The 14,167-nt window shown below is 41.7% G+C and overlaps 1 protein-coding gene across 1 annotated transcript in view; it reads left to right on the forward strand.

Moving 5' to 3' along the window:
• The window catches only part of ABCB10 (ATP binding cassette subfamily B member 10), a 35,790-nt gene extending 25,713 nt beyond the window's left edge, over positions 1-10,077 (forward strand). Inside the window, exons 9-13 of the mRNA XM_059397264.1 lie at positions 556-635; positions 2,826-3,006; positions 5,286-5,329; positions 7,707-7,741; positions 8,204-10,077. Of these exons, the coding sequence (XP_059253247.1) occupies positions 556-635; positions 2,826-3,006; positions 5,286-5,329; positions 7,707-7,741; positions 8,204-8,435 (572 nt within the window). The 3' untranslated portion in view covers positions 8,436-10,077. The remainder of the gene's footprint in view (positions 1-555; positions 636-2,825; positions 3,007-5,285; positions 5,330-7,706; positions 7,742-8,203) is intronic.
• The last annotated feature ends 4,090 nt before the right edge of the window (positions 10,078-14,167 follow it).

Raw genomic sequence — 14,167 nt, forward strand, 5'->3', positions numbered from 1 at the left:
TGGTGTAGAATTAATTCTGTTAGCTAGGGTCACAGAGTCACATCTGATTATTGAAAAGCTCTGCTCTGATATCAGATTTGTGGTTATGGATGATTCTCCTCTGACCATATTTGTGTAGGAAGGACTATTTTAAGGAGTAATAAAAGAGCTTAAAAAAAAAAAAATCACTGCCAGGGTTGAGTTTCCAGGACACCTCTTCAAAATGTCACCACAAAACCAGACCTTCAAAGTGGTTGCTGATACCGACGTGGTCAGGAAGCTCCAGAGTTAGAATCTTCTGGGGGAGCCCTGAATCAGTCCAGAGGAAGTTAGTCACTGCTGTGAGGCGAGTTGGATGGATGAACTAGCAATGGCCTAGTCAGCTAACCACTGCAGGGAGACAGTAGACAGGGAAATTCCATGAAATATGTTGATTTTAGATTCTGTTTGGAGATTTTGAACATACTTTTCATCTTTAAAAGAACTGAATGTGGAATTTTTCCACCAGATCCTTTCAGTGTTTACATTAGTCGTTGGCCCCGTGACACTCCATGACTTTCCTCTCCTCTCTCCAAGGAACTATCAGTCTCGATGGCCATGATATCCGTCAGCTAAATCCAGTCTGGCTGAGATCCAAGATTGGGACAGTGAGTCAGGTAAGAAGAGAGGTTCCATTTTTGTTACACTGTCTTTTAAGTTTGCTTTTATTATTTATGTTTTCTTTAGACTTCAACCTCTCAAAAGAGAAGGAGGAATCGATTTTCTCCAGATATGCTAAACTAATCTGCCCTGGCATGTTTTTTAGGTTTGTAAATAGTGCTTTATCTTGACCACCTTAAAGACTTGAACCAGTTGAAACCGACTTTTTATCCAAAGCCGGGGACTAGTATAGCCTTGTAATGCAGGTGGTTCAGAGAGGATGGGTGGAAGTGATAGAACTTTCTAGCTTGCTTTTTTTTTTTTTTTTTAAAGATTTTATTTATTTATTTTTTTTGTCAGAGAGAGAGAGAGAGAGAGAGAGCCTGAGCGCACAGGCAGACAGAGTGGCAGAGGGAGAAGCAGGCTCCCTACAGAACAAGGAGCCCAATGTGGGACTCGATCCCAGGATGCTAGGATCATGACCTGAGCCGAAGGCAGCCGCTCAACGAACTGAGCCACCCAGGCGTCCCTAGAACTTTCTAGCTTTTACGGACTCTTCCATAATCCCTATTCTCGTCACTGGCAGTGTCTGCTGTTTTACATGATGGGTTTCAGCGATAAGCAAGCAAAGATGATGGCGAGAGCCAGGGTCTCCTTGCAGAGAGGTTGCTGGTTTCAAGGCAGAATGTCTGTGATATGGTCACTTTAATGAGGCTGTTTTCATGAGACCATTTGGTGCAGGGAAGTTCTGACACAGCTGCTGATACTTTATTATCAGGCTATGTGCACCACAGGCAGACCTGAGGCTTCCCTCATTTCTGAGCCTCTCCCTCTAATGAACTTCCCCTCACCCCACTCCACCGGCTACGGAGCAGGACGGGCAGTGATGGGGTGGCTCGGCAGTATAAGGATAGCAGCAGGGTGTATTGTTTAGGGATGGAGAAAAGAAGCTGGAGGCTTATTTGCTGTTTTAGGACCATTCCACAGGGTTCTGTTAAAATGTCCTGTTCCCACCTGGTTTGTGTATATTTCAAAAAGTAACGAATAGAGATGGGGATTCCCCCCTCGATCCTTAGTGGGAAGCCCGCAGCTGGAAAATACAGATGGAGCCGGCGTCTTCCGTACCTCACAATTCCCAAGGGCAGGAGCTTACATTTATGAAGTATCTGCTGGCCGCCAGGCACCTGCCATGGGATCTCATTTCCTGCAGTATCTCGATGAAATCAATCCTGTTCATGGAAGAACATGAATTTTTTAGAAGTCAGCTGGGTGGATTTATGGAGAACGAGGAAGTAGAATCAAAATAGTATGCAGCTGGACTCCTGGCTGGCCCCGTTGGTTGGCGTCTGACTCTTGGTTCCAGCTCCAGTATTGGGATTGAGCCTGTCAGGCTCCGGGCTCAGTGTGGAGTCTGCTTATCCCTCTCCTTGTCCCTCTGCTCCTTGCTCCCTGCCCCACTCCTGCGCTTGTGTGCATGTGCACACTCTCTTGCTCTATCTGTCTCAAATAAATAAATAAAAAATCTTTAAACAAAGAGTGTAAAGTTGACACTTCAACAACATGGATTTGAACTACATGGGACCCCTTATGCATGTTTTTTTTTTATAGTACAGTACTATGAATGTATTTTCTCTTCCTTAGGATTTTTTTTTTGAAGATTTTATTTATTTATTTGACAGACAGAGATCACAAGTAGGCAGAGAGGCAGGCAGAGAGAGGGGGGGAAGCAGGCTCCCTGCAGAGCAGAGAGCCCGATGCGGGGCTCGATCCCAGGACCCTGGGATCATGACCTGAGCCGAAGGCAGAGGCTTTGACCCACTGAGCCACCCAGGCGCCCTTCCTTAGGATTTCTTAATAATGTCTTCTTTTCTCTAGCTTACTTTATTGCAGGAATACCATATAGAATGTGTGTGTAACACACAAGATATGTGTTAATCCACTGTTTATGTTATCAGTAAGGCTTCCAGTCAACAGTAGGCTATTAGTGGTTAAGTTTTGGGAGAGTTCAAAATTATACTCAGATTTTCGACAGCATGGGGGTCAGCACCCCTAACATTTGTGTTATTCAGCAGCTGGCTGTGTATTCCTTGAGAGCAATTTAATAGTTTTTCAAGGTAAGGACTACATTAAGCTTCACTGCATTTCCTAGATATGTTTGAAGTCTGTTTTGAAATTTGCAGCAAATATGCTTTGTTTCCAATTTACAGGAACCAATTTTGTTTTCTTGCTCTATTGCTGAGAACATTGCTTACGGTGCAGACGACCCCTCCTCAGTGACGGCCGAGCAGATAGAGAGAGTGGCTGATGTAGCTAACGCAGGTGCTTTCATCCGAGACTTCCCCCAGGGATTCAACACTGTGGTCGGAGAAAAGGGTGTTCTCCTTTCAGGTACCCTTTTGTTACTGTTTGGCCCCCAAAACTCTCTGCTCCAGCGAACTCTGCCGTATTTCATACAGCACTATTAATTTCTAATTAGGCTTTTGTCCTCAGAGTTTAAGAGATTAGCTTTTCTACTTTCTAAAAATCTCTTTTATATGCTGACAGCTCCCCAGTTTCCTTCACTTTCTACCTCAAAGGTGTTCCCAAGTTCCCACGGAGTGTCCCACTGAGTATAAGATGAGATTTTCTCTCATCTGAGGAAAAAAAGGTCCTTTCAACTTGAGATCCTTGAAAATGGCCAAAATTAAGAGAGGTACAGGTGGCAGGCTGATGTGTTCAGGGGGGCAGGGGCTGTGAGCCGGAGCAGAACTGAAACCAAAGAGCTCTCTGTTCCCCACGCTGTGCTTTACATGTTAAACCAGGGGTCCCCAGACTCTCCTGTAAAGGGCCAGAGAGTAAATATTTGAGATATTATGAGGTGGTTTCTGTTACATGTCCTTTGTTGATTTTTTTTAAACAACCCTTTAAGAATGCGGAAACCACTCTTAGGTTTACATACAAATAGGTAGTGGTCGGGACCTGGCCCTTGGCACAGCAGGCAGGACTCATGGCCAAGGCTCAGTCTCTCTTCCCTGGGACCTTAGAACACATCGCAGCGCAGTGCATTCTGGGTACCGTATTTTTAGGAAGGAAAGAAAAAACTTGTATTCTGTTTGCTTTAGAATACAGAAGTAAGACCAATGAGTAGACTTAAAGGGAAAGAAATCTGGGGGTAAGCCCAGATAATTTCTTCGTTACAATTATTGCCATGTGCTCCCTTCCATGCGATGAGCTCTCTGTCACTGGAGTGTCTGAGCAGAGGACAGATGCCTCTGTGTCAGAATGAAGGTTGCCAGGTTGGACAAAACTTTTTGTTTCACGTTAGACCACAGAAAATTTAATACAGGCATGTTTTTATTGTGGATGATTTTTTTAAACAATAGGCAGTGGATGAAGAAATGTTTTGGATAGATTTGCAAGATTGCAGCAGTAGAATCACACACTGCTTTGTACAAATGCACTGCTCTGGCATCTCTCAAACACGTCCTTGGGTAGAAAACCAGTTTCAGCTGCTTGTGGTGACATTATTGAGTCTCAGGGGGTCGGGCCGAGAGCTACCTCACTTTGTCCAACAAGCATGTCACCTCCTCCCTTGGAACAGGTTCCGCATGGTCTTCCCTCTACCAGGCCTCTCAAACTCCCATTTCAGAGTGAAATAACCAAAGGTTTCAACCTTTGGTTAGTCACTTTCTGGGTGGAAGAAAGGACAACTAGTGACAGATGCCCAGTGCACCAGTTGGCACTGAGGATTTCTCAGAGCTGACCCCAAACCCTCCGCTGACTGCTCAGTCAGCCCACCTCACAGCACTCCGACACCCTCGCCAACTTCAGAGGTTCACAAAAATAAAGGGATTTCCCTGGTTCCCTTGTGAGCACGGGGCTGCCTATTTGAGGACAGCTTTTAGGCGCACCACACATTTCAGATGTAATTGGATCTCGGTTCATCATTTATGAGCTTCTTTTAGATGAAGTCATGTAATGTCCAGCAGTTACTATTAATAAGTATTTCATCCAATAAAATCAACCAGAAAGGACTGTTTCCATCACCAAAAATGTAGTGAGTTTTCTAAAATGAAGTAAGTCGGGAGGAGTCCCGAGTACTATTTGTAAGTTATAGTTGTAACTTGAGGGTCCCGTTCCCTGGAGGAAAGGAGAGAGGGTGGTGTGAGGCGAAGATGAGGAAAGGAATTCTCAGAGATGTTCTGCCTGCCTCTGTCCCATCTGCATTTACCCACTCCTGCCCCCCCCCCCCAGTTTCTTCCCTTGTTTTTAGTAGAATTTGAATTCTAAGAGGGTGGATCAGAGTGGCTTACGCAGACTTTGACTCTGCCACTTACCAACTGTGACACCCAGGACGGGTTATTTTGTGCCCTTGGTTCTTCATGTGTGAAAAGGGAATGTACTTCATAGGACTCTTTTTTATGGTTGAGTGAGATAACATTGTAGTGCTTTCAGCCTGGTACATAGGAATTCCTCAATAAATGTGATAATTGTTGTTATTACTTTTGAGGTTGATGAGGAGATAATAAATTTTTAAAAATAGGCTTTTATAATACTGTCCATCTCAGCTGTGACTAACCGGAAGACGCTGCCTTCAAATCGCCACTTAGCTTATCAGAAAAACCTATCACCAGGAATTTTTTGTTAAGTCTTTCAAGTTTAAAAAATATATATATTGTCATTGTCAGGTGGGCAGAAACAACGGATTGCGATTGCCCGTGCTCTGCTTAAGGTAAGCTTGAAGCCACTTGGCCAGAATTTTTTTTATTATCATTTTTAATTAGGGACCTTATAATTTGTAATTTACTATGCTTCTTCCTTTTGTTTTGGAGGGGGAAGGTAGGTATATGGTTGGTAGTTCCCGTGAAAGATGAGTTGGGAGTTCCACTCGGTATATGTTGTTCAAATTTAACAAATATTTCTTGGGTGTTAGGGGCCCAGTACTGTGGTAGGGTTGTTGGAGGGAGAGAAGTTTAACACATGGACCTCTGTGAAGAAGTATGTGGTCTAACAAGCAAAGCAGTGATTCTATAGAAATATTAAAACAATGCAAGTATGATTCATGTATAATCTATAGTCAATTGCTAGACTTAGTATAGACTGGAAATACTTCCACAAGACTCCCAAGAGGAGAGGAAGGCCATTTTAGTTGAAGACCCCAGCCATTGTGGTTTTTAAGGACATGATAGCCTTCTGCTTTGTTACATAACTACCCTCCTCAGATTTATAGGTGATGTTAAAAAAAAAAAAGAAAGAAAGAAACTGTTACTGAAGCATACCATAAAATTCACCAGTTTTAAGTGTACCCTTCAGTGATTTTTAGTTAGTGTACAGTTGCTCAACTGTCACAGAGTCCAGTTTTGGAACATTTCTGTCACCCCAGATAGATCCCTGGTACCCACCTGCAGTCCTTCCCCCTCCCACCTCTAGTCCCAGGCTGCTGCCAATGTACTTTCCCTCTGTCCTGATTTGCCTTTCTGGACATCTCAGATAAATGCAGTCTGACAAGAAGTGGCCTTTGCATCTTGCCTATTTTACTAGTATAATGTTTGTTTGTTTTTTCAAGGGGGAGGGGCAGAGGGAGTGGGAGAGAGAGAATCTTAAGTAGGCTTCACTCCCAGTGTGGAGCCTGCTGCAGGGCACAATCTCACGACCTTGAGATCATGACCTGAGCTGAAATCAAGAGCTGGAGGCTTAACCGCCCCATGAGTATCATGTGTTTGAGGTCTGTTCATGTCTGTCCTATGTCTCCCGTTGTGGGGGCAAAGCACGACTCGATTATCCATTCACCAGTGGTGAGCACTTGGATGGGTGAAAATTTCCAGGCTGGGACTGTTGTGAACAGTGCTTCTGTGAGTAAGTAGCGACAGGTGTCTGTGGGGACGTCTGTTTTCATTTCTTGCGTAGGCACAGCTAGAATTTAATGTGTTCGAGACATCACCTGACTCTTACGTCTTCTCAGTCTTATGTGATGCTCCTAACTAAACTACAAGCAGGACCTTGAATGTCTAGACTCTGTCTCACTCCTTTAGATCCCACCTCACACTGCTGGGTGACTGGCCAGTGGGGTAAAATGGCACTGTAAACAACGTCCAGCCCAGGGACGCCCACGACGGTAGCTCAGCATCCCCTCTAACTCTTCCATGCGTGGGCTTATCTCACACACCTAGGAGTCTATGCTTTCCTTTCCCAGAGCAGCTTTATTGTGATGTAACTTACATCCTGTACAGTGCTCCCATTTAAAGCAGGTTCAGTGGGTTTCAGTGTGTTCCGAGTTGTGCATCTGTCACCCTGATTGATGTTAGAACATCTAACGTGGAGAACATCTAACAAGAGACACTCGATTCTTCGCCAGTCACACCTGGCCTCCTCTTATTTCTCTGTTGACCTCAGCCCCAGGTGAACACTTCGCTACTCTGTCTCTGTAACGTGCCTGTTCTGGACATTTCCTGCAGATGGAGTCCTGTACTGTGGGGCCCTTTGTGTCTGGCTTCTTTCTCTTGCAGAATGTTTTCAAGGTTCATCTATGCTGTATTGTGTATGAGTAATTCATTTCTTTTTATTACTGAGAGTGTATATGTGTATTTCTTTAAAGATTTTATATTTATTTATCTATTTGACAGAAAGAGAGAGAGATCACAAGGAGGCAGAGCAGCAGGCAGAGAGAGAGGGGGAAGCAGGCTTCCCACTGAGCAGAGAGCCTGATGCGGGGCTCGATCCCAGGACCCTGAGATCATGACCTAAGCCGAAGGCAGAGGCTTAACCCACTCAGCCACCCAAGCACCTTGAGGAGAGAGAGAGAGAGAGAGTGTGTGTGTGTGTGTGTGTGTGTGTTTTTAAAGATTTTATTGATTTGACAGACAGAGATCACAAGTAGGCAGAGAGGCAGGCAGAGAGAGTGAGGCAGAAGCAGGATCCCTGTTGAGCAGAGAGCCCCCCACCCCCACCCCGACCCATGCTGGGCTCGATCCCAGGACCCTGGGATCATGACCTGAGCCACCCAGGTGCCCCGAGAATGTGTGTTTTTATAATGTAATTGTGTTCCCTTTCAGAAGAAAACAACATGAAAAACATATTAACAATTAAAAATAATGCTTTTCTTTTTTCAGAATCCCAAAATTCTTCTCCTCGATGAAGCAACCAGGTGAGCATATCTTAGTACTATGTGTGATTGTACAGTCCAATTCTTCCCATACCAAAAACTTACTATTCTGTGCTTCTAAGTGATACAGCTGAAAATGCTATTTTCCCCCCTTCCATGTGAAAGTGACCAGGTCTGGCTGCACAGTGACAGCTGGGAGGCAGTGGACAGGCCCAGTCAGGGTGGAAGGTTCTAGTTTCAGTTCAGTCATGTTTGTGATGAGCCCCCATCATGCTCAGCAGCAGCCATACCCAGCGCTTTCTACTTCTGTGACAGCAGGTCAGTGGAAATCAAGGGTCCCAGGTTTCCTTGCCGTAGTAGTTTTGGAATATAAAAAATAGATCGTAGACGTGTATGGACAGGAGCCATTGTAATTCTGATCACAGTGAAAATGTCTGGGGCTCGTGAGCGCGTAGTGTGCGTGGACTGACGTCTTTGCTTTCTCACACCGTTTCCGGTTGGAAGTGCCCTGGATGCTGAAAATGAGCACCTAGTGCAAGAAGCTCTCGACCGGCTCATGACGGGAAGAACAGTGTTAATCATTGCCCACCGTCTGTCCACCATTAAGAATGCCAACATGGTGGCTGTTCTCGACCAAGGAAAGATTACAGAATGTGGGAAGCATGAGGAACTGCTTGCAAAACCAGATGGGATATACCGAAAATTAATGAACAAACAGAGGCTTGTTCCAGCATAAAGGAGCAATGATCGATAACGTGAATATGAGAGACTTTAGAGCAAAACATCGTTGCAGGAAAAAAAAACTTAGGGATGGTATCTGATCTGTAAATCATACTTCAGGTTATTTAAAATATGCCTATTTTTTCCAAGGTGGGGAAAATATTGTTTTGAGATGTACCTGTTCTCAATACCTTTTTATTCAGAGTTTTAATAATTGTGACTTTCTAAATGTCTATAGCACTGAAATTATCTTCAGGTTTTTTACTTTCTTTTATCCTGGAATACCTTAATTAATATAACATGGCACCTCATTTTATTTTTTTTTACCGGCTCTTACAGATTGAAGTTATTGTCAAATGACAGCTTTTAAAAGGGGGTTGTAAGTAAAAAGCCTACATTGTTTTAGGTGATTTGCCAATCAGTCTGTAATTCTCTTGGTAGTATTTACCTGCATTGTGTCTGATTTTACTATAAGATGAAATCTTCCCTTTTTAAAATTCTGATAATCTCTTGAAGGGAACCTGAAATACAGACATACAGGAATAGTTAGTGTCACATGGAGAGAAAGGAACATCTATATTCCCCATCTCCTGTATCTTCAGGGGTATGAGACCTTAGAAATGTGTGTTCCTCTGGAAGGAGACTGTGTTTGGATGTGTGTGGTTTTCAGTATTTTTAGCACATGAAAGCCTGATCAGTTTTAAAAAGGGAAGAGGCTCATCCTTTGAATATAGAAACTTCTATTTTAATTATTCACACATTTGTTACTTTGGAAAGCCAGGCATGAACTGCTAGGTATTAACAAGAGGTAAAAATGAATTTTTTGATGCCTTTTTCTTGCCTTTTATGTGAAGGCCTGTATTTTGAAGATTATCTTTTAAAAATTCATAATTTCTAGCCAAATTTTAGGTTTTGTCAGTTAAATACTTTTGAAATTTCATTCAATGAGGCAAAAAACATAAATAACTGTAATTTCAACCTTAAAACATTTGAAGAAAGTTTAGTTCTTCCTATTCTCTGTAATATCAAGAAACTCTCAGAACTTGTACTCTTCTGAAAAAAGGACAATAACCCTTTTTATTTATGGCTATAGTTGTTTCACTCAAATGCCTCAGAATTCTGAAAGCAATGCTGATAACTATTAGATTTGCCATACTTCAAATCAGTGCTGTTAATTTGCTCTGCCTCAAGAAAAAGTGCTTTTTTCTTACATTGATAATGCCAGAACTTAAGAAATAACTATGTTGATGTAATTAAAATAGAAGTTTGTCCATGTCCTAAGTATTGATGAGTTCACTGATTATTTCATGACAAGCGTGTCATATTATAATTCATTCTACATAAGGGAATTTACTATTGAATAAAATGAACTCAGTGAGTAAATGAACTCCATGTTCTTTGTATTAGGAAACAGTACATCTGTGACAATCATTTTAACAAGCTTTACTTGTATTCTTTATACAATTTGCTAATATGGTGTGGTTTTCAGAAAGCAGACAAAACAATTACAAGGCTGGATCTGAGGGAAATCTCTTTGTGCCATAGAAGTATTTACAAAATTGAATTTGATCATTATATTTTATTTTATAATACAAGATGTTCAATTGTGTCTTTAGGGAACATTTTTTATCCTGGATTAAAATTTATAGTGAACTTCATCTGTGTCTGTCACTTCTTCTAACACTATAGTGAACTTACCTGTGTCTGTCACTTCTTCTAAAACATGGTAAAGAAAAGTAAGTAGTAACTACAAGTTCTTTCATTTCCTCCCTACCTGATTGTTAATGTCCTCATATTTACTTTTATTTTTTTAGGTTTTTTGCTATTTACCAACTGTTAGAAGGTGGGGGAGGGACAGTAAATTAACCCCCAAACCGAGAAGGTACTTAGAGACTGGAGAACAAAGCAGGTGATTCCATCCAATTTACACAGAGTTTTATTCAGGGTAACTTGCTGATGGGGGATCGGGTGGACGACGGCCAGGCACCTGCACAGCTACTCTCCATAAAGTCCAGACCTTGGTCTACAGATTTTATGGAGCAAGGAGATGCATGGGTAGGAGGACACTATAGTGAGATCAAAGGGTTTGCATGCACCTAACTGACAGCGAACTTTTAATTAGATAATTGTGGCACCATCCATGCATCGGGAAGGGTTAAGACTCTTACCTCTAACAGATGCGTGGGAGGCCAAAGCAAGCCTCCACACATCCTAGCCTTGGTGGACATTTCTAAGGTATGTATATTAATCTTCAAGGGGCCTGGAACAGAGAGAGGTCATAGAGCAAACATGAACAAGATGGAGGGCTAAAGATGGAGTCAGTATTGTCAATACTCCTACATAAACACTCTGTTTAGTTGCTTCAGTGCAGCAACCAAGCACCTCCTGCCCCCACCTTGGACAAGGAGTTGTGCTGTGGAGTTGATGACAGAATGATTATCTGCCCTCTAGGAGCTTCTAGTCTATTTAGAAGGAGAGATAAGGCAGATAAAATTAATTACAAGGGGCGCCAGGAGTGGGTTAAGCCTCTGCCTTCGGCTCAGGTCATGATCTCAGGTCCTGGGATCGAGCCCCACATTGTGCTCTCTGCTCAGCAGGGAGCCTGCTTCCCCCCTCTCTCTGCCTGCCTCTCTGCCTACTTGTGATCTCTGTCTGTGTCAAATAAATAAATAAAATCTTTAAAAAAAATTGATTACAAGAAAATAGCTAAGTAGTACAGAGGTGTTGTTGCCAGCACTGTGGATGGTACCACTTTGTTTCCAGAGTGTACACGTTAACATGTTTGATACTTCCACAATCCTATAATTTATTTTTTATTTATTTGACACAGAGAGAGAGGAGGTATGCATAAACAGGAAGCAGCAGGCAGAGGGAGAGGCAGGCTCTCTGCTGAGCAGGGAGCCCGATGCGGGGCTCAATCCCAGAACCCTGGGGTCATGACCTGAGGTGCCCCAGATAATGCTATAATTAACATAAAAACCTATCATCCCTTTTTCCTGGAAGACAAAACACGAATAGGAGAGATGTAAGTCAGTTCAGCACTGATGCTATATAGGAGGTACTTGAGAAGTTGGAGCCAGATCATGGGGAACCTTTAATATCATGCTGAAAATCTTAGCTTTCATCCTACATGCATGGAGAGCCATTGAGGGATATGTATGTTCATATAAGCAATTTAGAAAATAAGCCAAAAGTACTTTAATCACCAGAAACTCTACCTGTGAGGATAAAATTTCATGTTAATGAGCTTAGGGTTTTTTGTCCACCCTCCCAGGGTCACCCCATGTGCAAGGCCTTCTCTGACCCTGGACTTGACTGGTTCTCAGGAAATAATCATAAGCTAAATAAACTGTTATAGGCTAAACCCTTGTCAGTACATTTTTATAAATTAAAGCTCTATTTTGGGAAATTCATTTTGTTTCATAAAAATGCCAAAGCTGTTAGAAAATAAATGAAAATATAAACGTTACAAAACATTAAGTATATTTATGAAAGGAGTATGTGAGAAGTACATTGTAAATGTTCCTTTGGGGGTGTTCTACATGATTTTTACATCTGAGGCATCATGGTGATTTCTATTCATTCAAAAAAACATCTATTTTGTTAGGTCATCTACCAACAAAGGACCTGTGCCTCCCTCAATAAACTGCCCGGTGGATCTGCAAACTAACCAGCTGCCTGATTTGTATGGCCTGCAAGCTAAGGATGGTTTTCACAGTTTTGTTTGTTTTTAAAGATTTTTTATTCATTTAGTGAGAAGGAGAGTGTGCAAGCTGGGGGAAGGGCAGAGGGAGAGGGAGAGAGAGAATCCCAAGCAGACTGCACAGAGCGTGAAGCCTGACTTTGGGTTTGATCCCACGACCTTGAGATCCTGACCAGAGCCAAAACCAAGAGTCGAATGCCTAACTGACTGAGCCACCCAGGTGCCCTAGTTTTTACAGTTTTAAATGATTTTTAAAAACCAAAAGAAAAATGTTTCATAACATATCAAAGTTATATAAAATTCAAATTCCAGTGTCCGTAAATAGAGTTTTATTGGAACACAGTTCACACTCATTGGTGAGCAGTTGCAACAGATTGTATGACCTGAAAACTGGAGATACTTTCTGACCCTTGACAGTTTGCCTACTGCAGAACTAGTGAAAACAATATGCATTCTTCCCTGCTTGGAGGACTTCTAAACTACAGTGAAATTTAGAGTTTAGAGTCTCAAATTTAGAGTCTCAAAAAGTTCCATTGCCATTAGATGGCAATTAAATGAATGCCTTGAAAATGATTAGGCATGGATAATTTCCATGATGAGTTCTTCATTGTTTCCCTGCCTTCCATTTTTAATAATATCACCATTACTGTGTTGGTGATAGTGGAATTCTAACAATTATACTACAGCTGCAGGAAACAATTCTGGCTACTATCCCATTGTTGATTGCAGTGATTAGTGCCACAGAAATCAAAGTTTGGAAGGGCAGTCTTTAGGAAGGGTGTATAAAAAGGAAGCACGTGTTCAAGTTGAGCTTCTCATTCGTGTACATGTGTCTATGAGGCATTTTTTTTTGCAATAAAAAATGGGCTCATAGTGGACATACTGTTTTTTGACCAACTTGCTTTTAAAAATTTTACAACAGAGTATTATTTTCCTACATCCTTAAGTATTCATTACACACATCTACATGTATTCTTTTTAACCATATAGAACTTTATAATGTGAATATACTATAAATCTATCATTGGACACCTTTCTATATTCTTTGCTATTATAAACATATTTATTATGTTTTTTTCAGCTAAATTCTAAAAGTGAATTGCTAGGTTTAAAGAGCATATACAAGGGGCGCCTGGGTGGCTCAGTCAATAAATGACTGCTATTGGCTCAGGTCATGATCTCAGGGTCCTGGGATCCAGTCCTGAATTGGGATCCCTGCTTGGTGGGAAGTCTGCTTCTTCCTCTTCCACTCCCCCTGCTTGTTTTTCCTCTCTCACTGTCTCTCTGTTAAATACATAAATAAAAAAAATTTTTAAAAAAGATAGCATATGCAAGCTATAAGGCTTTTTGATAGATTATTCTCTTAAAAGACCATACTAATTTATAAAAATCTCACCAAAAAATACATCAGAAGTGTATACATCAGTGCCTATTGCCCCACAACCTTTCAGCATGAATGATTTTCATTTCATAAAACCTTCCGGCTAATTGAACAGGCAAACAATACTGTTTGGTAGTTTCATTTGCATTTCTTTAATTATTAGTCATGTTGAAGAACTTTTCATGTTTTTTGGTCGTTTCTAGTCTTTGACTTAATGCTAGCTAGTTCATGCCCTTCATACATTTCCATTTTTTCTATTGGGGTAGCTTGCTTTCTCTAACTGATTTTCTTTAAAGAGTACGATTTTATTGAAAATACTGTTTCTCTTCGCTTGTTTGCCTTCATTCTATGTTATTGTTTTTTGACATCCACAAATACAGTCACATCTGTATTATCTAATTCTCACAAGTGAGTACTATTAGTAATTTAATAGAGGCTTAAAACGGAGACAGTAAATAGCAGAGCGGAGATCTGAAGCGAGTCCCCATTTAATTCCAGAGTCTACACACTCAGTTACTACGGCAGTGGTTATCTCCGGTCCCCGGATGGCCGCCTCACCCGACACCTAGAAACTCGTTACAGATGCAAAGACACTGTGATTGGGCAGCAATGCGGTTTACAAGCCTTCCTGGTGATGATACCGCTTGAGTGTGAGAATTCTAGA

The sequence above is a fragment of the Mustela nigripes genome, chromosome 4, assembly GCF_022355385.1.
Source record: "Mustela nigripes isolate SB6536 chromosome 4, MUSNIG.SB6536, whole genome shotgun sequence".
Classification (NCBI taxonomy): Eukaryota; Metazoa; Chordata; class Mammalia; order Carnivora; family Mustelidae; genus Mustela; species Mustela nigripes.